This window comes from Colias eurytheme, chromosome 1 (assembly GCF_061535395.1).
Source record: "Colias eurytheme isolate Ceu_HAF_F1 chromosome 1, ilColEury1 Martin Lab GWU primary, whole genome shotgun sequence".
NCBI lineage: Eukaryota > Metazoa > Arthropoda > Insecta > Lepidoptera > Pieridae > Colias > Colias eurytheme.
The window spans coordinates 9068508-9096201 of record NC_142980.1 but is presented as its reverse complement, the minus strand read 5'-3'; the positions used below and the strand labels follow the sequence as shown (position 1 = coordinate 9096201).

Below are 27694 nucleotides of genomic sequence, written 5' to 3'. Positions count from 1 at the left end.
AAACTCTTTTACTTAACTGGTGATATTTGAAAAGCGATATTTTTCAATCCGTAGCTAAAATTTTGCATATATTTTAGAAATCTCTAGTCTTTCAATGTACTCACGAAAATCTGAATATCTCAGAAACTTTCTTTTAAAATATCATTTTCCTATCGGCAGAATATGCAAAATTATCTAGATCTTTCTTAATTGGCTTGGAACTGAGATATTCTTTTAGCTTATAAAGCGATTAAACTACTTGAACTCGATTGAGACTTAAAGTCTTTGCTATCCCTTCTGTCACGATCCGAAACAATCCAGGTCAAGTAATTTTTGTGTTAAATAACTCTTTGGTGAAAAACAAAGGAAAGACAAACTTTTCGTTTCGTATCGTATATTAATTATTTCGATTTATACACTTAAGATTGTAAATTATTTTTTATTGTATCATTTATAGTAATTTAATATATCAAGTAACTATATGTGATATTATATCCAACTCACACAATTAGATGTACCATACATAGACAAAATAAAGTACTAGTATCATCTATTGATGTCTCGCTTTATATTTTTTGTTTTATATTAATATATGCCGTAAAATTTTTAATCTAACAAATGCATGTTACCTTTCGTATGTCATTAACTCAGTATAGGGCAATTTATTGATTGATGCCGTACGTTTACGGCCAATAATGGAAGTGGACATATGTATTCATTAACTTTGTTCCTTTATTACAATGTAATGTAAACGTGAAAATAACAAATGTTTCAATCGAACCCACTCTATATTTTATTCAAAAATAAATGCTCTCTTATTAAATAAATCATAAGATAGTTGAATAATTCAAAGGGAACAAACCAACTTTTAAAAATCTGCATAGCAATGAGGAGACAGAGATTTTACGCAAACTTTGTCTTATATATCAAGCGACATTAACTTAATAAGTCACCCCGTGTCCGTGGAACGATTTGCATTCTCATTTCTTATGCGAAGCAATGAGAGAATGGAATGAATTTTTACCCGGCTGTCTTCGTATTCAAAAACCGGGCTTATTTTATGAAACTGGAAACGTTTGGAATAGAGCGAAGCTTTCCACTCTATTCATTTCGTCGCGGTTCATCGTGGAGGCGGGAATCACGGCGCCCGGCGCGATGCAAAACGATAAGTGTCGGCTCTGTACAACAATCAAATGCGCTCCAACGTTCACTCGACTAAAAAATACCTCGTTGCACCGGCACTGACAATCCGAAATGTAAGTTCTCGAAGCAATTTTGACGGGCTGAAAACTACGACCGAAAATATAACGCATTTTTCCCGTGCACCCGAAAATGATTAACACATTTTCAGCTCTTGTTTTCCAACGTTTTGAACGGTACTGTAATTGTTTAACGTTGTATGGACGCGTAGAACAATAACGCTAACGAATTCGTCATTAAATCTTAATAATTGTATACACACAAATGTTGATGTAAACATTATTCAATACCATCGAGAGATTGAAACTAATTTATAAATCGAGTTCAATCAAAGAGCGGCGGTAAGAAAATAAATAGATTTACCTTGTCTGAGTCTGTAGTGTTCCCGCTGCCGAAGGAGGCCAGTGAATTGCGATCGAGATTTTCAGTGTCCGTGTCTTCGAAGTCGCTGTAGAATACTTGAATGAGATTCTATTTAAACTGTTACATTACTAAGCTCTTGTTAAAGTTTTGTTACAGTTGTGAATTTTATGTTAAGTTATTTCTGCTTTGGTTGTGCTTTTAGTTTCATCATTTATTATTTATTACTTATTCGTGTATTCAGTACGTTCGTATCCATTCTTATAGTTTTGATAAGGAATCATTATCAGCATATAAGGATAAGGATCATTAAGATGTTGAATTATCTTTTACCTATCCATTTGAGACACAAATACAACATTTACAAATACTTTTTACATAATATACCTTTACCATTTTTCAATCAATATTATATTCGATACGCGCATTTAATACATACCGGCTGGACCTCTGAGAGCTCGTTGGCCGAACCCGCGCGGGACTGCGAGGCGGTTGAAGCGCTCCACTGAAGTAAGTTTCCTGAATAAAAACGTTATTTTTAGAATATTTCTTATTATTAAATATTAACGACCATAGAGACTGAAATAATACATGTAGTTAGAAACGAACGTCAAACGCATTCTACAACTTCAAGAAAAATACAGAACATTTAAAATGATTATGTTAAGTGCTCAATAAATACTCAACGCATGTTATGAATTCTCGCATAAATATCTCTGAACTGTATGTTATTCTGTATTATATCGAGTGTAGGTACTACTTCATTAATATCGTTCAAATGATAATGACAACAATCCCCTAATAGCTATGAATACTGAAAGGTACAATTCCATATTAGAGTACTAGCTAATATGAGCCATAATCCTTTGTGAATATATAATCAACTAGATTTCCGCCCGCGGCTTCGCCCGCGTTTGAAAAGGAAAACCCGCATAGTTCCCGTTCCCGTGGGATTTCCGGGATAAAAACTATCCTATGTGTTAATCCAAGTTACTCTCTATATGTGTGCTAAATTTCATTGTAATCGGTTCAGTAGTTTTTACGTGAAAGAGTAACAAACATCCATACATCCATACATCCATACATCCATACATCCATACATCCTTACAAACTTTCGCCTTTATAATAGTATTAAGATATTAAGATTCCACAGCAATAACGTTAGTAAAGGTTGTATCGTAGACTTATATTTGCACAAGGCACGCGTAAGCCTGGATTGCTATAGAGTTGACGTCAACTCCATAAATTTTCATGTATTTGTCAATATTTTCATAATATCACAATAATACTAGACATTCACTTATGGTTACAATTTTCTACTAAAGGTATGCGAATGTAATATATTTTTTACAATAACTACACCGAATTAAAATTTTAAGAAACGGGACAAATATTTTAATGGTACCAGTCTGAAGGCACTGGCTTTCAAATAAAATGAAGAAATCAGTGGGTATGTTTATAAATCATCATAAAGTTTAAACCTCAACAATTTATTTAGTTCTACGACTGATATTGAAGTGAAAACTTCTTTAGCGGCGTTGAGCAGTGAGCACTTTTTCTGTACCTAATGGGTATAAAATCTTAAACTCGCGTCAGGACACGTGACCTGATCGAAAAAGCGTAAGACGGATGGATATCAAACATGCTCAACGTTAATAATCAAGTTTTCACTTCTGCCGGCACTCCCGGAGTTCAACCCGTCTTTTTTTTCTTTGAAATTTTCCTGCCCAAAAACCCCCACCATCCCGTAAAACATACCTGTATGACCTCCCGCAGCCGCCTGACCCACGTCTGCTTGACCTCCAGCGAGGGAGCTTTGAGCATGATGCGGCAGTCGCTCGCCATCGGCTCCCGCCCCGTCCACACGGAGAACTTGCACTCGTCACCTTCTATGTGCTCGGTGACACCTAATTCGGATGTCTGCGGAATGGTGTAGAGGTTAGATATGACATTTTAGGGTACCCAAAGGGTAAAACGGACCCCTATTAAGCCTCCGCTCCCTATTTAAATTTTACCTATTTGAACTATTTGACTCCTGAAAAACAGTTTAATTTACTATATTGATGGGGAGACTTTAAATTTGTTAGTCGACTGTGAGCAAGTAAATGATTTTTTTATGATTCTTTGGGCAGTCCCTATTCGAATGTTTACTTTTTTGTATGTTCGTGATTAGTGTTACTATTGATAAGAGATATACAGTTGCAATATGACGGATCACCGGGGATTTTCTTTAATATTATATTAACCATGAATCACAGAAAAGGAAAAAAAATGGAAAAACAAATAAACGAGATAAGAATTTATATGTAACACAGTATTCTAGTAATGTTATGATGAAAAATAAATAATTAATGTTAGTTATTTTTTTCATTTTGGAATTTAATAAACCAGTATAAATGTAAGACATCGAGAGTGTGACTCAGTAAAATAAGATAGTCTTTTTTACGTTTCAGAAAAACATAGAAGAAATAATCCTGTAAAAACGTACTTACCATTTAATAATAAAACGTTTATACGACATTTATTTTTTAAATTTGTTCATTATCAAGATACAGAAAAATTAGAGACAGTCAAGGAAAAAATAACACAACGGAATAAACTATGAATAAAATTCCTATTTAAATTTTTCCAAGAAAATATTTTACTATACCAGGAGGAATTTTATATTTTATAAAGCAAAATAAATTAATTTGTTATAAAGATAAAATAAATGAGATCATCATGCATCCCTACATATTTGGAATAAGTTTAAGAAAAATTATGAAAAGGAATTTAAATTTAATCTGGAGTTCAGTGTACTCTATCCGTGTTTCAGAGGATCATTATGGAATTTTTCATAAACATTGCATACACCTTATTCAAATCTGGAAAGAATTTCGCTCAAGATTGTAATGCAAAATAGCTCACCATAAACTTCGTCTTGTAAATGTATTTCGCCTTTCCGTGCGTGTCTTTGACCTCCTTGGCGAGGAGGAGATGGAGGTCGAACAGGAACACTCTCCGCTCGCGGCACTTCTTGATGATCTGCCGCAGGTCCCACACTTGGAACGAGTCCTGGAGGACAACTTCGCCGAGACTGTCCGTTGGAACATCACAGCCCTCGAGGTTCGACAGGTGCATCGCATCGTTCGCCTTCTTGGGCACCGACAGCATAACATCCAACCCGTCCTAGTAAAGGAGTAAAACGTTAGTGTTTGAAGATTGCAAAATTAGGAACAGAGGCGGTATTTTATTTTTCACCGATAACAAAAAAGTGTGTGGTGCAGTGTTCTTCGGAATGCAGAGCATCTATTTTTTTCACATTATTGAGACATATTTAGTTCCGAAATGGAGTAAGACGTGCGTAAGTCTTAATAATAAATAAATTATTGTTGAATTACAAAAGTGATTAATATTTATTTCCATAATATATTAATATAAAAATCTAGAAACAAAAGGTAAGGTGCATTGAATATTTTTTTCATTATGTGATCTTTAATTGATTGACTGAACCGAACATCAGGAAAACCGCTTAAAATATTGTTTACCACATTTCAAAGTGCATAGTAATTTATTGACGTAGTAAATTATGAGATTACGACGGACTATTATTCTTCGAAGGGACGCCCATCCCACGAAAATTAACTTTAAGTAGATCCATTTAGTGATTAGGATTATTCAGACTGCAATTTCTTCATTAATCCGCTATTATATCATTACTTTATTATCTTGACATCTATATTTTATTACCTTTATGAGACCTTAATCTAACCAAAATTGAGATAAATTTGGTGACTTAAAAGCTGGTCTATTATATTATTATAGTTTGTAATTATTTACATTGACATAATATATTCATAATACATACAACATTTTTACGTGCAGGTCCAATCCGATTTTGCCGATGACTGTTTATATACTTTAACATTATCAGTAAGACACTATCGACACTTAAGAGAACCATTCCATTGGTATTTAAGGATTAAATTTTACGTACGAACTCCGTGTGGAATAAACCACTCCACATCGAGTCCCCGATTGATGTGCAAGTTGGCCATGAATCATAAGGAAATATTGGTTTAAACTTACGGTTAATTACAACGAACTAGTTTGTTTAATCTTAAATATATCCGACGTTTGTCGTATTTAACTGGAAATGAAATACAAACATCTCATCCGATAGGCGTAATGGGTTTACGCCATTACAGAACACAAAAGGTCGTTAGCAACTCTGATAAACGAAATATTAGTCTGTTGATTATGAGCTTACCCTACATCTTTCCAATTATTAGGTATTATTTATAGCTTACTAGCTATTACCTACGGCTTCACCCGCGTTATTAAATAAAGATTTCGTGGGATTAAAATGTTTTACCGAGAGAATAGGTAAATCTTAAAGAAGTATATAGCTCTCTAGCCTTCTATCTCTAGAGACAAAGATAATACAATAAAAGCGCCATTACGACGTTAAAAAAAATAAACAGACGCACATTCACATTCATTAAATTACTAAGGATAGTAAGGAAAATTAAATTCACTGGAAATAAAATAATGTACACTTACGCCTTTTATAACACAATATATTAAATTTTAAAACAATATTGCAAAACAGCGACTTCCACGCCAAATACTTAACAACTACCTAGGTTCAAAATAAAATCAACACAGCCAATTGCTTGTAGTGACAATTAGAATATAAGCACAAGGTATGCTGGACTCTTGCGGATTTATCTTATCACTGATCATAATTGACGCGTCTTTAAAAGATAAGAGCCGTGATTCTTGGTACAGTTTTTTAACATAACATAGTGGATTTCATCTATGTCAAGGTTGCTGCTCCATAAATTCGCACAATATTATACAACATTTTTATGACAAAATAAATAACATACCTTGATTTCTCCTTGGCCCTCAGCACAACAAGCTTGCAGGTCTTTCAGAAGCAGTTGATATTTGGTAATTCTCTGCACCGGCTTGATCAGATATGCTGCTAGGGGATGCTCTAATTTCTTACGACGTTGCACTCTATGACAAAATATAATAAAATAAAAGAACTACAATTGAGACCGACTTGCACTTGCGTTACTTAGACAAACATCTATGCATTAATTGCCTAAACGACATCTTTTAAAATGTTTATTGTTTACATTAAGTCAGCGCTCAAGAATAACAAGGAAATTTACCAAAACAGTGCCATCTTGCGAGCAACGTCGAAAATATGTATAAAGCTACAACGTTCGCCTCACGGAAAACATCCTTTGACGTCCAATAGATGGCATGTGACACAAGCTATTTTATTTTTTTAGTGTTAGTTATTTTTCTTTGATTTTCTTCTTTCCGTTACATATTCACCGAATTGATCTTACTAAGTTTTAATTAATTCCTTTAATTAGTTCATTGTTTAATAGCTTTGAAATGTATGTTTTAAATCAAGTTATGGATAAAAAGTGTTAATATAATGGTAGCGTGACTGATGCAATCTAGAAATTAAAGACTTCTTAACGGATTTTAAAGGCGATTTATCATTAACCCGATGCTTAGAACACATTACAACGAGTGTGGTCACGGGGAGACAGGGAGATTTTAATTTTTTTCCGGTTAGCCTGATATGTAAACTGTAATTACAAATATAATAAATAATTGTGTATTATGTAAACTGAAACTATGTATTATGATTATTCAAAATCGCTTCTAGAGGACATTTGAAGACACTTAAAGACATTTTCAGATTACTTTGTTAATGAAAATGCTTTTATTAGTTTCACCTGCGTGTTTGTATATAACTGTCTTCTTTAGACTCGATTAATGGGCAGATTTAATTCAAAATAAGTTATCTCTATATTTAAAATGAATTCCTATTTCGAGTTTGAGTTTAGTTGCGTCAGCTTGTCTTATATACTTACTTACCAGGGATCGGTAATAATACACTTTTTTTATTATTGAAGTGAAACTTCTTTATCGGGGTTGGACAAAAATTTAGTGTAACATTTTTGCGTTACGCCGTACGCGTGACATTTTTGCGTTATGCCATACGCGTGACATTTTTGCGTTACGACTTACGCCATACTCGTGACATTTTTAAGGTCATAAAGAAGTTTCACTTCTAACGTGTGTACTCTAGTACACGCATACATTTTTTATTTTTGTTATCTATACTATTTTGGCTAGTTCGATATTGACATACCTCTCAAAGTAATCGCCCGCGTGTGTCACGACCGCCGCGTTGCTGTCCGGCTTGTTGCGGCAGTACGACACGTACATGTCGAACTGGCGCGCCCACGTCACGAAGCAGTGGCCCACGTCCTCGGGCCACGCCTCGTACTTGTCCAGCTCGCGCAGGAATATGCGCTCGTGGAAACGGTGGATCTCCTCTATGTTGCCGAATATCAGCTCCTCCTGTGTGGGGAATGATTGAAAATTTAGTTTTTTTAAAGTGAAACTTTTATTACATCGTCTCAAACTTTTTGGTCTGTGCAGCGCATGTCACGTGACGGTCGGCTGCCGAGTAGGTATAAAGCAGTGTTCGGAACCGTTCGAACAGTTTCACTTTTACCGTGGTTTCATAAAACCACACAACATTTTTTTTTTACAATAACACTGTTACAATATATACTTTGAATAATTCTGTTCCACAATTCTGTTGTATTCGACAACAAATAACCATGAATCCTAATAATTATCTATGTAGTATTCACAAAAATAGTCATGTAAAACTTTTTTTTTGTTAAAACTGGCAAAGAGCACGAGCTCTTTAACCACGAGATTTTCTTGATGAAAAACCTCAGACACTGGGTTACATAGAAAGGGAACTGTATAGTTTAATTATACATGTAACAGAAGTTACAGATAGGGACTGACTATTTCTGACTGACTGAATTACAACCTAAAAGTCTATAAGACATTGATATTTCCTTACCTTGCCCTGTAGCGCTACCGGTACAGAAGCGGGATCAGTGCGCATCTCACGCAAGTATCCAGTTATACAAGTTTCCAGATCTTTGACGTACGCTCGCTCCGTTTGCAGCAGCTCGGCCATGATGAATCTGTTCAAATGGCAAAATTATTAATTTCTGATGTTTAAAAAAGATCCAATTAGAGTTACTATACTACTGTTTATAAGCAAACAGCTATAGTCCGATCAACATATAAAAAGTAACAATAATCATTTCACGGCTACTATACTACTTCAATACAAAAGTTTGAAATGCAAAGCTTAATTTTATTAATGTGGTTTTTAGGTATCGAGACAATTTAAATTATTTGAAGTATCAATACCGCTTGGTATCAAATCTGTGGTTCAAACAGCCAAATAAAATCAATATCCCCATATGTACTCACTCCTTCCTCCTAGCGCTGCGTCTCTTTTCATCGCCAGCGGCCGGCGGCTGCGGCTCCACTCGCACCTCGCTCTCCGATTGAGTGGACGCTAGTGAAGGAGCCACACCGGAGTCACTCTCCGCTTCTGCTTCACCGCCTTCCATGGAACCGCTGAACTCGGCATATCTGTTCACGATAGAGACTTGTTAGTGTTCAAACTCCTTTATAAATCGATAGGCAGGCAGGATAAAAAAAGAAGCCACTTTTGGTTTTTATCACCCAAACAATTTTTATCACCGTAACTGGATTGGATGTGATTATGTAGTTGTAAATTACCAATTAAAGTATTTGTATAGTAGAGTAAAAACTGACAATTAACACTTCAAAATTAATTCTGACCAAACAAAAATTACAGCCATGTCTACTTTCTATCTTTTCTCTAACACTGTTGCACTGTGGTAGTATAACGCACCTAGCATCCACAGCGGCCACCCACTCCTTGATCTGCACGGCGTGCGGGTGCCCCTTCTCCACCAGCCCGTCCGCGAGCTGGGCCAGCAAGCGCACGCGCTCCCTGCTCTCGCGCGCCACGCCCGCCGCCGCGGCCGCAGCTGCTGCACCGCACCGCTCTTGCGTCTCGCGGATCCATTCCACGGCCGCGCGCGCTGAGCGCTCGAACAGCGCGAACTGCTGGCACTGCTCGAGGCGCTTCTTGCGCACAGTCCAGTGCTCCAGGACCTAAAACCAACATTTTTATTAAACTGAACTAATCCATACTAATATTATAAATGCGAAAATAACTCTGTCTGTCTGTCTGTTACTCAATCACGCCTAAACTACTGAACCAATTTTCCTGAAATTTGGTATGGAAATATTTTGATATCCGAGAAAGGGCATAGACCACTTTTTATTCCGGGAAAATGGCGCAATCCCGGAAATCCCACGGGAACGGGAAGTATGCGGGTTTTTCTTTGACTGCACGGGCGGAAACCTAGTATATTATATAAAAGCAAATATTAGAAACGCAAAAAAAAAATACCGGTTGTATCAAAATCATAACAAACGTCCTCAACATTTAACGCGACACGAATGCTTGAGCACAGACCATTATCTGCCAGCACGAGGCCCGACTGATAGCATCGCGAAATAACAAAAGCTTTATTGTATGGCGTACCGTAACAGCAATGACACTGACAATGACACGCAATTATATATGCTACACAGATTTATTTCCAAACATGTGTGTGTGTGTGTATGTCACTAGAACAGTATAAAAATCAAAACATATCATCGGAAGGATGATAAACGGAGCCGCGTCCGATCACGATCGGAATTCATAGGTATTTGTTTGTTTACAGCACCGCTTCGAATTCACACAAACAATCTAGTAGTCGTTTTGCATGCACCCGGAAAACAATTAGTACCGCACGATAGTGATAAAAATAGAATTAATTGCATCAGAACGGAGCCAGGCAGTCTAGCGGTCTAGCTCAGACGAGCTTTTATCGCTATAATATACCACTACTAGAATAACTAATTAATTGTTATGTACAATACAACTACTTACAAAATAATAATAATATCAATCTTATTAATACTGTAACATTGTAGGATGATAAATATAAGATGATTTTCCATATATTGCTCCCCAAATACAAACTGCATTGAACCAAAGATCAAATATAATAATGATTTTAGTAAAGAAGATCGAATTTATACTTTTTCAGTAGAAAGCAATATGCAAATGCATATATTCCACTAAAACTTATTTGAAGTATATTAGACTTTGATTTATATGAAGTACGTGAAGTACCTATATGAAGTATATGTAGCTTAATGTTATATTGTGTGCACCTATTTGTAAACAGTCTTGAATACAAAGTAAAACCGAATGGTTGTTTTATTAATTGTACTCCAAGCAACCCTAGCCAGTTCTTAGAAAATGATAGCGCGTCGCCGGATACCGGGCGAAAAGTGCTGAGTAGCCGCATGCCAGTGTGCCTTGTCGCACTAGTTTTAAACAAAATGATTTTTATAACATACTTGTCGTCCAAAACGCGAAATAGTACTTCGCAAATAAATTAGCGTCGAAAAAACAAATGAAAACGAAAGATAAAAAAGAACATAAGGAAATCAAAATTGGCCATAAAAGGTGCGAAGAATGCGTCTACGGGTGTCAGCAGCAGGCAGGCGCGATCCTGAACTGGAAGAAGCAGCAGTTTGAAGTGTGTCCCTTTCCCCCAAATATATTAAATATACCGGGTGTAATCTAAAATTTGGTATGGTTTGCGTTGTGGTGTGAAATTGTGATCCATGAGGTTTAAGTGTGAAAAATATAATTACAGTTAAAAGTAAAAATATAATTAATCTATAATAAATACATTTTAAAACAAAATAACATTGGACATATAAAAAATATTTTAAATATTATATCGTGTTTAAAAATGTAATAAACAGTTCGTGGAAGTCCAGTCGACATGCGATACGCTATGAAGCGTCAGCAGAATGCTATCGTAACGTATGTAACTGTGCTTCGAATTAGATAGAATTAATTTTAAGTGAATTAAAATTGAAATTATATGATGCTACTTGCTTTGTATTGAGTCTACTTAGTTTGTATCTTTAATTTTTAAGGTATGGTTTTAGTTAAATATTATAAAAAAAATATTATAAATTAAAAGAAATTAGGCGATATCTTATAAAAAGTATATATAAGTAAGTAGATGTAAATATTTTTAATAAAAATTGTTCAAAATGGAATTTGATTTAAAAACAGCATGTGGTTTAATACCAGTTGTAGACGATAAGGAAAATACAACGAAACGATTGATTGATGCTGTGGAAATGTATGCTGACATGCTAAATAGTGCGGGTCATTAAATATTCTTTAATTATAATAATCGTTCGCATTTTCGGGGACAGGGCAGAGGCCAGCCCCGTGGTCAAGGGCATTACACTTATAATAGCAACTGGGGTAAATATCAAAATAATTATAATAATAATTATCGCAGCAATACGCCCAGATATCAAGGGTATTCGAGGCATTTTCAATATACCCCACGCGGTAGAGGTCATTATAACCGCCGGAAATGCCAGGCGGGGAGTACAAAATCGTGGGAATTTGTTTACCATCCCCCAAAACGCCCAGGCTTCTTGCAATTCGGAACAAAGTAAATCTAAAGAAAGCATGAACCAGTTTTTTCGTGATGAATAATTTTATTTTTGCATGTAAAAGCTCAGCCAAATTCGTAATTTTTTTATAGAAATGAACAAAAATATGTTTTATTATTGGATACTGGAGCGTCCATATCTGTTATTAGAGAAGAGGTGTTACCAAAGGGGTGTCAAATCTTTTATGATCAGTTAGAAGTGAATGGAATTGGTGGAAAAATTAAATCACCTGGCTATGTACATTAGGAGATACATGACATTGAAAGAAAAAGATTTCAAAATAATTTGTACGTTTTTAAAAACTTACCTATTGCAGTTGATGGTATACTGGGAATTGATTTTATGACTAAATATAATGCAAGCATAGATTTTGGGAAAAAATTGTTGACGTTGCAAGTAGAAGATAATTTTTGTACATTACCAATTCACAACAAACTCGAATACAGTAACTCTTTAGTAAAACCTCCTCGAAGTGAAACTATTCATTATGTTTATTTAAACAAGGATATGGAAGGTGATTGTTTTGTGAGTGCGAAAGAGATTAAGAAAGATGTGTTTTTAGCTGGAGCTACTGCTCTCTTCTCCTGACCCTGAAAAGACAAAAATTTTAGAAAAATATCCAGTCCCACAAAATGCAGATGAAGTTAGACGGTTTGTTGCTTTCTGTAATTATTATAGGAAATGTGTACCAAAGTTTGGGGACTATTGTCATACCTTTAAATCGCTTATTAAGAAAAGATGAAACTCAAAAAAAAAATTTTCTTTTTTTTTTCTTTCGCCTCCGGAGGTGAAGTATGTGAAGTACCTATATGAAGTATATGTAGCTTAATGTTATATTGTGTGCACCTATTTGTAAACAGTCTTGAATACAACGTATAACCGAATGGTTGTTTTATTTGTACTCCAAGCCTCTACCTCATACTTCATATGCATGAGCGCATGCAGTAAATAATGTCTAGCAATAAACAAATTGCAGTATTTGTAACGCGGAGCATGAATTACAAAATAATTATCTTTTGAAACACTTAGTGTAAATAGCATGTTATGATATATTGCTGTTACTCTATTCCCGTATGGTTTTGTTCATAATAAATTTCATTTGACAAGGATGATTAGTCAATAAATTTCAGCAATAACATAAATAATATGTAATTCCACTAATCTACTTATTTTACAAGGTACTATGCTGTTTTTATAATTTATGAAATATAAAAACATATAATACTATAACCACGCATCGAAATGTCTGTAGTTCGATTAATACAGCTCCATAATTTATGCACTATTTAAGGTCTTTTAGTAAAAACTTACCCAACTCAAACCAAACGCTTACGACAACAAACGTGCCTTATTATCCTTTCCAATAGCGTATCAATTCATGATGTGCTGTACTCGTACTCGCAATTTGTCCGTGCACTTGAGCGGACCTCTCTACATATTTGAGGCTCAAACCTTACCCAAAAACGTAAGCTTTAAGAACCACTACAACCCAAACGTACCTTGTTCTCCTGTGCCAATAGCGTGTCAAGTATAGCGCGTGTTTGTTCATGATGCGCCTTACTAGCCGCCGCAGTCTGACCGTGCACTTGAGCAGACCTCGCCGCGTACTTGAGGAACGTCTCAGCGGTGCGTCGGGCCAGCGTGCACGCTTTGAGAAACGCCTCCTTCTGCTCGCCGTGCTTTACTATTAGCGCTGCGACCTGTTAAAATGAAAATGTAATGTTATTTTGCAATGGTTGGTGGTAATGAAACACTGCTTCACTGTAAGCTGTATAATAATGTATTGAACTTACTAATGTATTGAGATACTATATAGTATGACGCACACATACATAAAATACATGATACATTACACACTACAATTTTTAGTTGATTCCTTTTTAAACGTGATTAGTTTTAAATGTAGTTAGTTAAAAGGGGAGTAAAATAGTTCATAGTGATTGGTTCTGAATAAGTTACATATGCTAAAACTGCGAGAACATATTAAAGGATAACTTTCCTATTGCTAGATTTATTATACAGCATATCATGCTTCAAACATTTGTCATACTATTTTCGTTATCAAACCGTTACCTGAGCAGCTTTATCCAAGCTCTGTTGTAGCGTTTGCGTATCATCAGAATTAGGTGTAGTGGTCGATATAGCGGCACCAGAGCCGCACCAGTCTTCATCCCTTCTGTATTCCCGCTCAAGCGAGTCGAGTACGGAGCAGACTTGTTCCGCCGTCTTGTAGAAGTTGAGCGATGCGGTCACGAGCTTGTGACGTTCTTCCGCGCACGTGACCAGGCGCTGCCATCGCTCGGTCACCTCTTCAGATATCTCTCTGAAAATGTATATTTACACGTTATAATAGTTTCATAAATAATTAGTTTATGCAGTATATTCATAAGAAACTGTATGGACTAACATCAATATGCATGCATATAATATATTATAACAGAATTATAATTGAAGATTATAACAACGATTTTTAAGGTTTTTGAAGTGAAATTTCTTTATCGGGGTTGGAAAAAAATTTAGTGTAACATTTTTTTGTTACGCGCCATCTTGTTTTTTATCCCTTACACGCGTGATTGACGTATTTCTGTAAAGTTGCACATAGTAAATTATTTTTTGAAAAATAAGGTCATAAAAAAGTTTCACTTCTTACGTGTGTACACAAGTACACGCACACATTTTTTTTATATATTTATTTACCTTATAGTATGCGGGTCATAATGATTAGCAGCACGTAGGGCGTCCGCCCTGTATTTGACCTGCACAGCGCTAGCGTGTGTTTTCTCTACAGCCACTTGAAACTGATCATGTTCGCGCTTCAATTGTTCGGCTTCAGACAACGTTCCCGGTATAGAGAAGGACGCGGCCAACATTGCTTCGCCGTTCCGTATCCAGCTCACAACTTGAGCTGCGTCTTTCTGGAATTGTCCTATAAGAAAAGTTATAATTAATACAGTTGTATACAATATTAAGTAAATTTATATTATTTATTACGAAATACATTAATAAATCTACTTATAAATTCTCCTTTTTATAAGAAAAGAAACAAGAAAAGAAACATGTGGACCACATGGTGTTCTTTAATCTCCTCCATCCACAGAAAATCATACGATAAATACACAATAATATTCAAGTATTATCCAGAACAAATTTCATCTTAGCCTTCATATTCCCACTTCTGAAATGTATTAACAAAAGCTAGTACATCAAATAGCACACTAAATCCACTCACCCAATTGGACGCACTGCTCGAACCTCGCCCGTCTCTCCTCAGCCAGCTCCTCCAGGTCCAGCTGCCTATCGTGAAGGAACTCCAGCAGGAGTTGAACTCGGGCCTGCGCGTCTAGTGGTGCACCCTCGGAACTGTCAGAGCTGGACGCCATCACGTCTGACGCTTCCGCGATCGCGGCAGCCAACTCTTGACCTTGTTGGACTACCTGTGTGTGTTATAACACGTATTTTTCTTGTTTTATAAGACCACACTTTTTTTTAATTAGAATAACTTTCAAATGAGGTATATGAGCAAAAATTTTTATCAAAAGAATTGTGTAGTTTCAACTTTTGTTTCCTGTTTTCAATTGGTCAATTTTTGTTTCCTGTAAAGTTTATTAGGGGTTACACAAATCTCTCGCGATCTCAAACTTTCCAATAAGTACAAAGAAATAAAACAGTATAATTTAAATGAATTCAAAGTAATGTATGACCTGGAAGGTAGCATGTTGCATCCTAGCCACGCTCTCGTTGTGAGCCGCGAGAGCTTGTTCCGCCTGTTGCGGGTCGCGCGGAGGCTCACTGCGCTGCAACTCGTCGCCCCATAACTCAAGCCGAGACGACACCTGATGTGACACATGATTCATAACAAATGTACAGCTATTTCCTATTTAAAATATAGGGTGAAACTTTTGGTTTCCAACCTAAATTGGCTGTGTAAGTTAAACCCCAAACTGGAAAGCAATAATTTTTTTTTGTACTATTTTTAGGCCGACGAATTTGGCATCGTTTTTCAAACTCTATCTTGATGTATTTCTACCTTTACAAAAGACAACAAAAACATAATTCAATATTTTATTAAATTCATATTTATAAATATTGTAAGCAATTCGCCTTGAATTACGCCTAGAAAATATGAGAAGTTAAACGTTTAGGCTTTAGACAAGCGTAATTATATGCACTTGGATGCAATTTAGTACTCGACAGTGCAAGAAACCCGTTCGCTAACAGAGTTAACGATATTCATAATTATAACTACACATTTCGACAAGTCATGTTTTTGTCTGACACGATTTTCCCGTTTCCTTTGTTGAAGGTCATGAAGGCTACCTATTTTCGCACTTATACAAACGATATTATATTTTATTGATATTAAATATAAAGTTTGAGCAACAGTCTATATGATTAAGTTATAATTTTTTCGGATTATATCTTATGCACGCCTCATTTCGTGGTTTCGATTAAAAAACGTTACAGTTATCTCCACTTCTATAAAAGTTAAAGTTAAATCTGTAAAGTAATAAACCAAAGAATGTATTCAAATTGAATGACTTTCTTTACAATGGAAGAAAATTCTCCCTTATCAATGCTGTGAATCATAAATTTCCAACGTCGATTGTACTATTCATGAAAAGCAGAACAAGCAACATTCCATTAAAGTAAATCTGATATTGATAACTACAGACTTCATACGAGTAATCATCTAATAACCACTACGATGGCAATAGTACCTAAAATTATATTACTCTCCGAGATAAAACATGGCATATTCAAAACGGTGCCCGATATGATTATCGTGACACGTGTAAGCTACACTTTGAACTGCGTAAGACGAAACTCACGGCATAATATTATACAAGCCTTACCTCTAGTGCATCCCTCTCGAAATGTCGCAATTGTAGAGTAAGCTCAAGACGCCTCTCGCGATCTGACCACAGTTCCTCGAGGGCACTCCGAGTTCCCCGCAAACGTTCCAGGGTGGTTTCCACAGCTGACGTGCTCGCTGTATCCGAATCCCCAGATGACCTATAAAGGAAGAGATAGAACTTTATAAAATCGCACTAAATTAAAAGATCATCAAATAAGTATAAAAATAGTATCATTGTCCTGAAATATTTATATTTATTTATTTAAGTCTGTTGATATAACGATTAGGCACAATTATTTTCTGATTTGTTTACTTGGGCAAAAATGCAACCCTTATCTCCTTATTACATAACGCATACAAACCTCCATCTTAAACATCGTACAGGTGACTTGTGCCTGTGGGAACGCCGGTGATATTTGAGCATTTTTTTACACTAAAATGTTCATTTCACCGTCTGTTTTAACCACGTGAACTCACACAAATGTCTCGTTAGTCGCATAAACTTAACACTGAGAAAAAATAATATTACGAGCACGTTCAAAGTTTAAAAACAATTACATACGTATGGTGATTATAATTATAAGACCGACAGTGACCTACAATTCTCAGCGCCTACTGTTATGTTACGGTTGGTTAGCGAATCTCTTACGCCAGGCCACTTCCGAGCGACCAGTCAGTGGTCTGCGCTTGCATCGTTGCCATTTATTATTCTTTATTTTTCAAAACAAACTCGATTGTTTGGAGTATTGATATTATTGATAAATAAATTACGTCACTTTCACAGTAAGCATGCGAGAGGTATTTAAAAGGGTAAACATAACGTCTAAATGCATTATGTTTAAATATAAATGGCGTACATATTGCCGTTTAAAATTATCTAGTTTGGCTGGAATGCAATACTTTATTCGTATTTTCACAACCAACACATATCAATTACCAATAAGGCATATAATTTGTCATTCAATAGGATATATTATAGCTAACTATTAAACGGTTTTAATAAAGTGTATTGTACAAAACTAAGCCGTTTTGTCAGCAATGCCTAGGGTACATAGACGTCTTGACAGATCCGCAATATCCTACTATTGTTCGGTCTCGTAATCTACAGTAATTACCTCGCTTTATTATTTAGGGTTAATAAAATGGCCGTAAACAACTTTTGCGTAATTTTAACGGTAAAGTATGTTTAAATAACAGTACAATTTCGGTGAAATCACGTTCTCAATTTTATTACAGTAATATATTAGATTATTATAAATTTACATAGGTATCAATGTGCATTCAAAAGAAAATAGGTGAAAGTATTTCAAAAATTTAGGATAGTTCAAAAGTATTCTTATAGTGTGAAAATTCTATCACGTTGAATTAAATTTTAAATTATTACTTAATCAGTTAGTGGTTAAAAACTTGTTATTTAAGTTGAAAAATGAAAGCTTTGTGAGAGCATCCCGTATCTCATAATAAATAACCGCGATGGTGCGATACCGCAGTGATGTTTCGTGTTAAGATGAATATTCCGTGAGGACGTTTTCTACTGTCGCCAGAGCGCGGCATTCCTCACGCGTCGGCGACCAATCGGAACCAAAGATATCCATTGTACCCTGAGAACTGCGCGGCTAACTTCACACTCGCAAATACTAGGAACTATATTGATATTCCTAAAGTGTCTCAAATCGGTAGTGAACAATGAACCAACACATTTATCGCGTTAAAAGATCCAGCGTGACTTTACTGTCATCAAAGTTACGACGAGATGAGCCTGTAGAGAGTGATGAGAGCACTTTCACAGCATCTAAGCAAGTGGCACTTGAACGACCTTTCTCGCATAAAGGACATGCAAAAAATGATACGCGTACTCAAAAAATAAGTTCAAGGATCATTGATGTTGAGAGTGAAAAAAATTATAAAGAGAATAATTTTTATCCCGACAAAAATATATAATCATAAAAATCATTAATTTATTTATCCGCCCTATAGCATAACAAGATTTTAAGAGAAAACTGAAAAACACATCGTATAAAAATAAAACGAAACTCAAATTTTATGCCATCGCATGGCTGGATACTAGGCGCAGTTGTAACACTCGACGACACAGAGGATCGTTGTTCAGTAGACAAACCCGAAGAATCCCTAGATAACGCACAAAGTAGCCAGTGTCGAGATGAAACGCATCGTCTCTGTGTCGCCATGAATATATTACTTATTCAAGATTAGACTACAACATTTATGCCGTGCGGAGACGTTACAACTCGCAGATCATTGAATGGTGTAAATATTTATTCATGCATAAACTTAAAGTAGGTACGATATACGATAAGGAATTAGAATTAAGTGAGGGATATGAACAGTAGTCAGAATTGCTAGCACATGATAAGCGATAAATAAAGACGTTTACATATCGTCAATGATGGCCCTATCGCCTTTTAAAGCTCCGTCGGGCGCATGTAGGGAACGTTAAAAGTATATATTAACAGTGCGTTAAACTTTATGAGTATTTAGCTCGTAAATATTCAGCTCGTAGCGCACACCAATCCTCAAGGAAGGGATACTAAAACAATTAGGGCTCAGTGATAGTTTATGGTACGTTAAAATTTATTCAATTTATAACCGTTTTTATGAAGGCCTTGCGGCGCCTTGCATTTAACGTTGGCTTATAAAATACACAACTCTTAAAACATCATGTTTTAAATATATTTGAAATATTACAATGAACGAGAACATAAATAAAAAAAACAATTCAAATGAGAGTGAAGAAAGGAGAAACAACGATGACTTGTTTTGTTCTTTTTTTGTATAAACAACATAGAAAGCGTCTGCCGTGGAAGGGTCATAATGTGCATAGATAAATTCGCATCGTACAGGGCACGAACCAACAGAGAAAGTGATACTATCGCGAAAGCAAACATTGAATACAAGCACTAATACATATTAACAATTCAACTGATATTTAATATAGGTACCCCATGAATTGCTATTTACTGTAAAAATGAAAATATAAAAAAAACTACTAATACTGCTCAATTTTTAAAGACGGTAGAGCATGTTATTATATTAAAGTCTGTCGTATAAAAGGGCAAATGTTCATGTTATGATAACGGAGACACTGGTCCGGCGTCAGCATTGTGCGTGCTGACACCACGTCGAAAAACTTTTTCAATACATACATTCCGATACTACAAACTTACATTGTCTGTTACGTCAGCCTGCAAGGACAAGAGACATTGCAACAATATGCACGCCAAAAATCAATTTAGCTAATAAAACTGGCAATTAAATAAGCAGGTGTGTTTAGACGTAAGTATCAATTATGTTTTAAGAACAAGTTCCGAAGGCTAATACCATATAAATTATTTGTACATAGAAATATTGTAGAAACGCGATACCGAGAACACTCTCACTAGGGCCTACGAGTTTAGAAAAATAAACTATTTGTGGGATCTTCATTTTTAATTTTGTGCTTGTTTATGAAACTTTAGAAAAAGTCTCCCATCTGCATCATAGCATCCACTCCGTTTAAAAACAATTTTTTTGATATACAATTCATATATTTAAAAAATGCATAAAGTCATATAATTATTATTTATAAAGCGTGCGTAGTGTGCGCAGCTCATCCGATAACTTTCTATAAAGAGTAAAGACCATAACTCTAATCGCTTTAATGCGGATTCAAAAAGAGACAAGTTACAGTACTATAGAGTGTTATTTTAACAAAAATTTACTGTCATTTTATACCAGACACAGTAAAAAAAATTACTGTATTGGTATAAACATTTGATAATGATGATAAACATTTAAATTTTATAATGATAAACATTTTTTGGGGGCCGAGTCACCTCCGTCCGTAGGAGTATACCCTGAACTCTGAAACCCTACACGTGGCCCCTGGGTGGTGCTAAACAGGTGACATGGTGGGAGACAATCGTCGCGGCTAGAATGACCACCCATCAGCTGAAGACGAGTCGCCAAGCGTCCGTGTTCCGACTCGAAGAAGCTGATGTAGCCTTAGTGAAGACGGGTCGAATCAGTTGCGCTCTGACAATCGGGACGATCTGACGCACACTGACGTTTCTGCATCTGGTGGCTAGTCATGGAGGCTAGCGGGATCCGAGGCACGGTGCACCGCTGGCCGACCGCTGGTCAGTAGGGGGCCCAAGTAGCGTGCTAGCCACTCGCGAAAGGCTGCCCCGCCAACCAGCGAAAAATCCCAAGTTGCGCCATAGTGCCGGTTGGCGACCGGACGAGAGGGCCCTATGGACAACTTGGGGGGGCTCGGGCGTCCCCGCAGTCTCCAAACTAGTCCCCAATAATGCGGTTGCTAAGTGTGTGTCTCTGGTCCTGATGTTAAGCGCCTCGATTCACTGCCGTTTTCATACCTTCTTCACTCTCCTATTAAAAAAACAATATGAAAGCAAGATACAGAAATAAGGTTGCACAGCGGCAGCACTCCCTCTCGCTAAAAGTGGACCTCACCAACATCAGAGGTCTCCACTCAAATCTCGCTGCAGTCCACTTCCACCTTGAGACTCATAAACCCTGTATCTTGTTCCTCACGGAGACGCAGATAAGATGTCCGTCTGACTTGGCGTACCTATCTTATCCCGGCTACACCCTGGAGCATAATTTTAAAGCTCGGTCAGGTGTGTGCGCGTACGTCCGAGACGACATCTGTTGTCGGCGTCTCCGGTATCTTGAAGACCCCCATTTTTCCGTACTATGGATGCTGGTGGACACAGGCCCAGAGAAGCTTCTCTATGCATGTGTCTACCGAGCGCACAGCGGAGACCAGGAGACAATCAGGCTCACAGAGTACCTAAGTGAGGTGGCGGACGCTGCTCAACACAAATACCCTTCCGCTCAGCTTGTGTTACTGGGGGATTTTAATGCCCACCACCAGGAGTGGCTATACCCATACCAGTGCACTGACCTAGCTGGGAGAGAGATGCGTAAACTCTCCATTGCATTAAATCTCACCCAGCTGGTCCAAGGAGCGACGCGGGTTCCTGATGTTGAGAGCCATACAGCCAATTGCTTGGACCTTCTGCTGACAACAGATCCAGACCGTTACTCGGTAGCGATTTCCTCGCCGCTTGGCAGCTCCGATCACTGTCTGGTGAAATCTGTATCTGTGTACTCGCCGCCCGATCCCAGTCCTAGGGGCTCTCGGCGCGTGTGGCAATACAAGTCAGCAGATTGGGATGAGATGCGTTCCTTTTTTGCGTCTTATCCTTGGCGGCCTGTCTGCTTTTCTTCTGAAGACCCTTCGACCTGCGCGGATGCTGTGACTGATGTGTTGCGTCAGGGAATGGAGTACTTTATTCCATTCTCGGACGTAGCCATGTCCGGCAAAGCTCAGCCCTGGTTCAGGGCCGATTGCAGACGTGCTGAAGCGCTAAAGCATGAGGCATATCTGGCTTGGGTTGACGCTCGACACCGCAAAGCGAAGGACGCATCAGAAAAGAAGAAAGCCTTTAACCGTGCCGCCAAGTCCTGCAAGAAGGCTCTACGGAAAGCTCGATTCGACCACGTTAGCCATATAGGGAACAAACTGGCTTCTTACCCCTCTGGTAGTAAAGCGTTTTGGTCCCTGGCAAAGTCGGTTGAATCGAATTTCTGCCGCCCCTCACTTCCCCCACTGCTGAAACCAGACGGGACGCTGGCTCACACCGCCGTAGAGAAAGCGAACCTATTTGCCACTCTATTTGCGGAAAATTCACGTCTGGATCCCGCCAGCGCAAAACCTCCCAGTCTACCTGGATGCGAGGCGAATATGCAGGAAATTCGCATCCGTCAGACGGAGGTTCTTAAAACGCTGCGGAATCTTGATGTGAATAAAGCCAGTGGCCCTGATGGAATTCCAGCCATAGTTCTAAAAACCTGTGCGCCTGAACTTGCTCCTGTTTTGACACGCCTCTTTCGCCTTTCGATGACGACTGGAAAAGTACCGAAATCTTGGAAGCTTGCCAACGTGCAGCCTGTGCCCAAAAAAGGCAGTCGTGCCGACCCTTCCAACTACAGGCCAATTTCAGTCACGTCCATACTCTGTAAGACTATGGAACGTGTACTGAACAGCCGGCTTCTGGCACACCTAGAAGCGAATGACCTCCTCAGTGACCGTCAGTACGGGTTCCGCCGAAACCGGTCCACTGGGGATCTTCTAGCGTACGCCACCTACATCTGGAGCGAGGCCATCGAGAATCATGGTGAAGCACTTGCTGTCTCCCTTGATATCTCAAAGGCCTTCGATAGGGTCTGGCATGATAGTCTTATTGGCAAGCTTCCATCCTACGGTCTGCCTGCTGGTCTCTGCGCCTGGATCTCAGATTTTCTGAGGGACCGGTCGCTTCGGGTAGTCGTCGACGGCTGCTCGTCCGACCAAATGGCTATAAATGCCGGAGTCCCTCAGGGATCAGTTCTCTCCGCAACACTCTTCCTGCTTCACATCAACGATCTGCTGAAACCCGGTATCTATGGGTACGCAGACGATAGCACTGTTGTGGAGAGATATGTATCCAGCGCGCGAGCCAGTACGGCACAAATTCAGTCTCTACGGGAGGCGATGGTTGATCGCATGAACTTGTCCTTACAGGCGGTCTCCGACTGGGGCGATGCCAATCTGGTCAAGTTCAATGCGGCTAAGACCCAGGCGTGTCTATTCTCCGCTAAACGGAGTCCATTCCACCTGACTCCGAATTTCCAAGGTGTGTCCGTGCCGATAACTAACCACCTTGAGCTTCTTGGTATCACCTTAACGCCCACTCTGAACTTTGGTTCCTTCATTGAATCTAAAGCCCAAGTAGCCTCAAAAAAGCTTGGAATTCTGGCGAAGGTGAGACAGTATTTCAGCCCGGGACAGTTGCTCAACCTTTATCAAGCACAAGTCCGATCGTGCATGGAATACTGCTCTCACCTCTGGGACGGATCCGCCAAGTACCAGCTGGAGGCGCTTGAGGCGATAGAGAGGCGTGCCAAGAGGCTCATAAACGACGATGACCTAGTAGGCAAAAAGCTCCAAAGCCTCGGTCACCGCCGCAGAGTGGCCAGCTTATCGGTCTTCTATCGGATACACTTTGGAGAGTGCGCTGCGGAACTGCACGATCTCGTTCCGCCATCCCCGTTCTTCCATCGATCGTCGAGGCGCACAGATTCTAGGCATCGCCATACGGTGGACGTTCCGTGTACCCGGACTAAGCGGTTCGGTTCCACATTCTTTATCCGGACCGCGAGGGACTGGAACATGCTTCCTGAGTCTGTGTTCCCCGACGAGTACAATATGGGGGTCTTCAAGCGTAGAGTGAACAGGTACCTTCTAGGGAAGCGCGTTCCATCTTAGACCACATCTCAGCTTAACATCAGGCGAGATTGTGGTCAAGCGCTTCCCTATTACCAATAAAAAAAAAAAAAAAAAAAAAAAAATGATAGTTTTAAATCAAGTTACAGTAAGTGTAAATATAAATCATAATTGCTCTTTTGTAGTAATTAATTGTATCTTCTGAATTCTGATTTATTTTAAAAATTAAAATACATACATACAAGCAAAGTATCTTATTACAATCATACAGATAGTTGCAATAATTCCTAGAACATCTTACTTACTTTTTATCAAACATGGTCACGTTAAACAACATGCACGGTTAATTATAACATGTAAGCATACTAGTAATAGTGAATAAAATATTATTAATTGCAACTGTTGAAAACAAGGAACACGTAAGAAAGAGACACGCCACATAGTTAAAATATTTACATTAGCGTTTGAATTGATTTCACTAAATGCTCAATCAGAGCTATTTGTTAATTGTACAACAACATTTAATACAACATTGTATTGAAGGCAAAATATAAAGCAGTATACGAAGGGAGGTTTGAATCTATTACAGAGAAAAATAACTGGAAGAGCTGATACCGGATAAAACTTTTTTATTGGGAACTAAGTTTAAAGAATTTAATATTGCAGAGCGATGTCGAGTTCAGAGACAGGTTCAATATAGGAAAGAGTTAAGTGACGTTATTAAAAGTTGAAGAGAGCGTATAGGGTCGCTTTAAAATGTTAAATTATGCAGGGTTGGCGGAGTACCGAGGACTCTTCACTTAGGAAGCTAAGTACAACATATGCAGCTACTTTACAATTATTAATTCCGTAATTGCCATGAAACCTAAACTAATTATCATTATACATAAAAAAATTGAACACAAAAGATAAGTAAGCATATTAAAATAAATTTCACTAGTCTAGGAACAATAATAGCAACTTAACATTCACGCCGTATTAAATTAAGAAATTTTGCAACAATTTAAATACGAGACGATTTTGAGAAACACCGTGAAGAAGCTAAAGAATTATGTAAGTATTGGCTTAATCTGTGGGCAATACAATTATTATAAAACCGAAACAAAATAGCCGTGAGAGAGTTCGGATTTCACACCGATCCGCTATTTAAGAATACAAAGGTCACACTAGACTGATTAGATAGAAGTTTAGTTTGACAATTTATCGATATCCTCTTTGTGCATAGGTATTTATTTTATGTGTATAGGTATTTATGAATATGAGAACAATTACGGGGTGTGGGAGGATTAAGGTCCCACGGGGCGGAGGGAGACGCGGCGCAGTCCCGCCGAATGCGTCTGTCCTTAACCGTAGGAGCGAGCCGGAAACAACGATTGTGAGACAATTTAAATCACTCGCGACCCATCAGCCATTGTTGTCGACTTCCCGACAACTGTGCAAGTAGACCCGATATAATAGGTGCCCGAAATATACCGTAGGCGACATACGTATATGTGTACATTTACACCTACATTACTTCCTCAAAAAAAATATAACTATTCTTTATATGACTGAGTCGCTCTTTAATTAATGTAAGAGCATGGAAAGGCTTTCTTTGAAAAGATCAGTCTGAAGGAAAAATCGATCTGTTCAACTGACATACACCTTTACATAGAGCACTCTCTATCGTCTGTTTTCTATAGATCTCTACATTACTCATGTTGAAACGTTGCAGTTGGTCCCATTCCAATTTTTCTTATTTCAGTTCGATATTTGTATGGGAGAGCTATTGTTCATAAGGTATAGGAAAATTGTCAGAATATTGAAAAAAAAAGCTCAAACACCGAGCCAGCTTCCTATTATAACAATAAGCCTCCCGAGGGAGAGCAATGTAGCAAGAGCAGACTTTCGCATTGCAAATATTGACCAAGGCTAGCCAGGAGGGGTTCAATAAAAGCGATATCGGAGACTAATAACAGACAATTGCCAATATTGGAGTATATAAATTTGAACATTTAAAATTTTACCCAGCATCGCCCGTGTTCATCCGAGATAAAAAAATTGTATGTACAAAAAAATGCTCCTGAATGAGACAGTTTTCTGTTAGTGAAATAAGTTTCATGATTAGATCAGTACTTCTGAAGATTACCCCTTATAAACATACAAATTATAAATTTAGCACCCTCTGTATTTGTACATCTTTATGAACTTAGAATAGATAATCTTCTACGATTATTAAATACTTTTGTACATAACTTTTCAAAATTATAATATTATATGTACCTATAAATAAGTATGCCCATACCCTGAGATGCATCAGTAATTTGTGGGTTCGGATAGAATCGTATCGTATTATACTAAAAGACCCTCGTTATAATTATGTGTTGATGTTTTGGGGTGCCAGTCGGCGGAAATTCAATCATACCTACGGTAGTATATCATCAGAGGGGTCCTTTCCCTAATCTCTATTGAAGGTCGAAGTTTCTTTTGTCGATAAATATTTTATTTGCAGTTCTTAAATAAAAAATGAAATAATATTTATGCGTCCGTAGACACTCCTAATAAATGGTTATTTATGTTACTTTTGGATTGAACGATTTAAACGCAAGTAATAAAAAATTAAAAATTTAATACTTAAGTAACTATATTGTTTTGTAGAGCTAGTTTCTCTAATCATTAAAATTTAATAAAAACAAACGCCAAACATGAAAAAAAAATATGCTATTATTCCATTATTATTTCCATTATACAAACGAAAAAATCTTCAAAGATAATACGATTGAAATTCAACTTATTGAAGAAAAATTTAAAAACCATCTTGCACATCACCATACGTATATTTGAGTCAAACAATAACACGCTGTATAATTAAAAACGACAAAAAAAGAATAGTACGTTCGAAATATCGTATAGGCGCGAAACCGAAAACGCGTGCACAAGTCGCAGAGTGGACGTCGCTCCGCGCTGTTTCCCGGCAGCGGACTGCGCGGGATGCACGGCCCGCTGTGCTTTGGCCGGCCGCGGCGTCTCGTCGATCTTACAATCGTTTACGAAAGAAAATTAATTGCCTTCATGGAAAAGCGACCACTCAAAAACTGGTCGAGGGGTAATGCCTTTTGAATCCAGCTAGCTTTTTGTTTATTATTGAATTTTGGCTGCGCGGTCCGCAGTGTTCTTTTTATTATTTGTTGTTATTTAACAACTTTTAAACTTTGCATAAAATTAGCATTTTGACGTTCTTAAAAAATAAATAAAAACTTAATCAATATTTTTGGAAAGGAAGCTATTCACAAGGTCAGTTACCGATTAAGACTGGCCTTATTTTAATAATAAAACCGGCCAAGTGCGAGTCGGGCTCGCGCACAAAGGGTTCCGTAGCAGCAAATATAATAAATTACAGTTAAATCAACCTATCTCAAAAACTATAAGAGATACTTTGATCAAACTAAAAATCGTTGAAAGAGTTAATTAGCATGCATCACCTCTATTTTTTTTAGAATTTTATACCCCGTAGTTATAAAAATAGAGGGGGGGGGACATACTTTTTACGACTTTGAGAGCTGATA

The 27694-nt window shown here is 37.6% G+C and overlaps 1 protein-coding gene across 13 annotated transcripts in view; it reads right to left on the bottom strand.

Moving 5' to 3' along the window:
* The window catches only part of trio (trio Rho guanine nucleotide exchange factor), a 110216-nt gene that overhangs the window by 66991 nt on the left and 15531 nt on the right, over window positions 1–27694 (bottom strand). For all 13 annotated transcript variants that reach the window (XR_016456910.1, XM_090103495.1, XM_090103498.1 and 10 more), the window contains 15 exons: window positions 16860–17019; window positions 15708–15839; window positions 15236–15440; window positions 14704–14932; window positions 14080–14329; window positions 13506–13706; window positions 9308–9573; window positions 8857–9021; window positions 8435–8561; window positions 7703–7914; window positions 6411–6543; window positions 4447–4707; window positions 3298–3459; window positions 1979–2058; window positions 1543–1627 (listed from right to left, as the gene is read on the bottom strand). Coding sequence is in view for 12 of the 13 variants with exons in the window: in XM_090103495.1 (XP_089959621.1) it covers window positions 1543–1627; window positions 1979–2058; window positions 3298–3459; window positions 4447–4707; window positions 6411–6543; window positions 7703–7914; window positions 8435–8561; window positions 8857–9021; window positions 9308–9573; window positions 13506–13706; window positions 14080–14329; window positions 14704–14932; window positions 15236–15440; window positions 15708–15839; window positions 16860–17019 (2668 nt within the window). In the remaining variant the exon portion in view is untranslated. The remainder of the gene's footprint in view (window positions 1–1542; window positions 1628–1978; window positions 2059–3297; window positions 3460–4446; window positions 4708–6410; window positions 6544–7702; window positions 7915–8434; window positions 8562–8856; window positions 9022–9307; window positions 9574–13505; window positions 13707–14079; window positions 14330–14703; window positions 14933–15235; window positions 15441–15707; window positions 15840–16859; window positions 17020–27694) is intronic.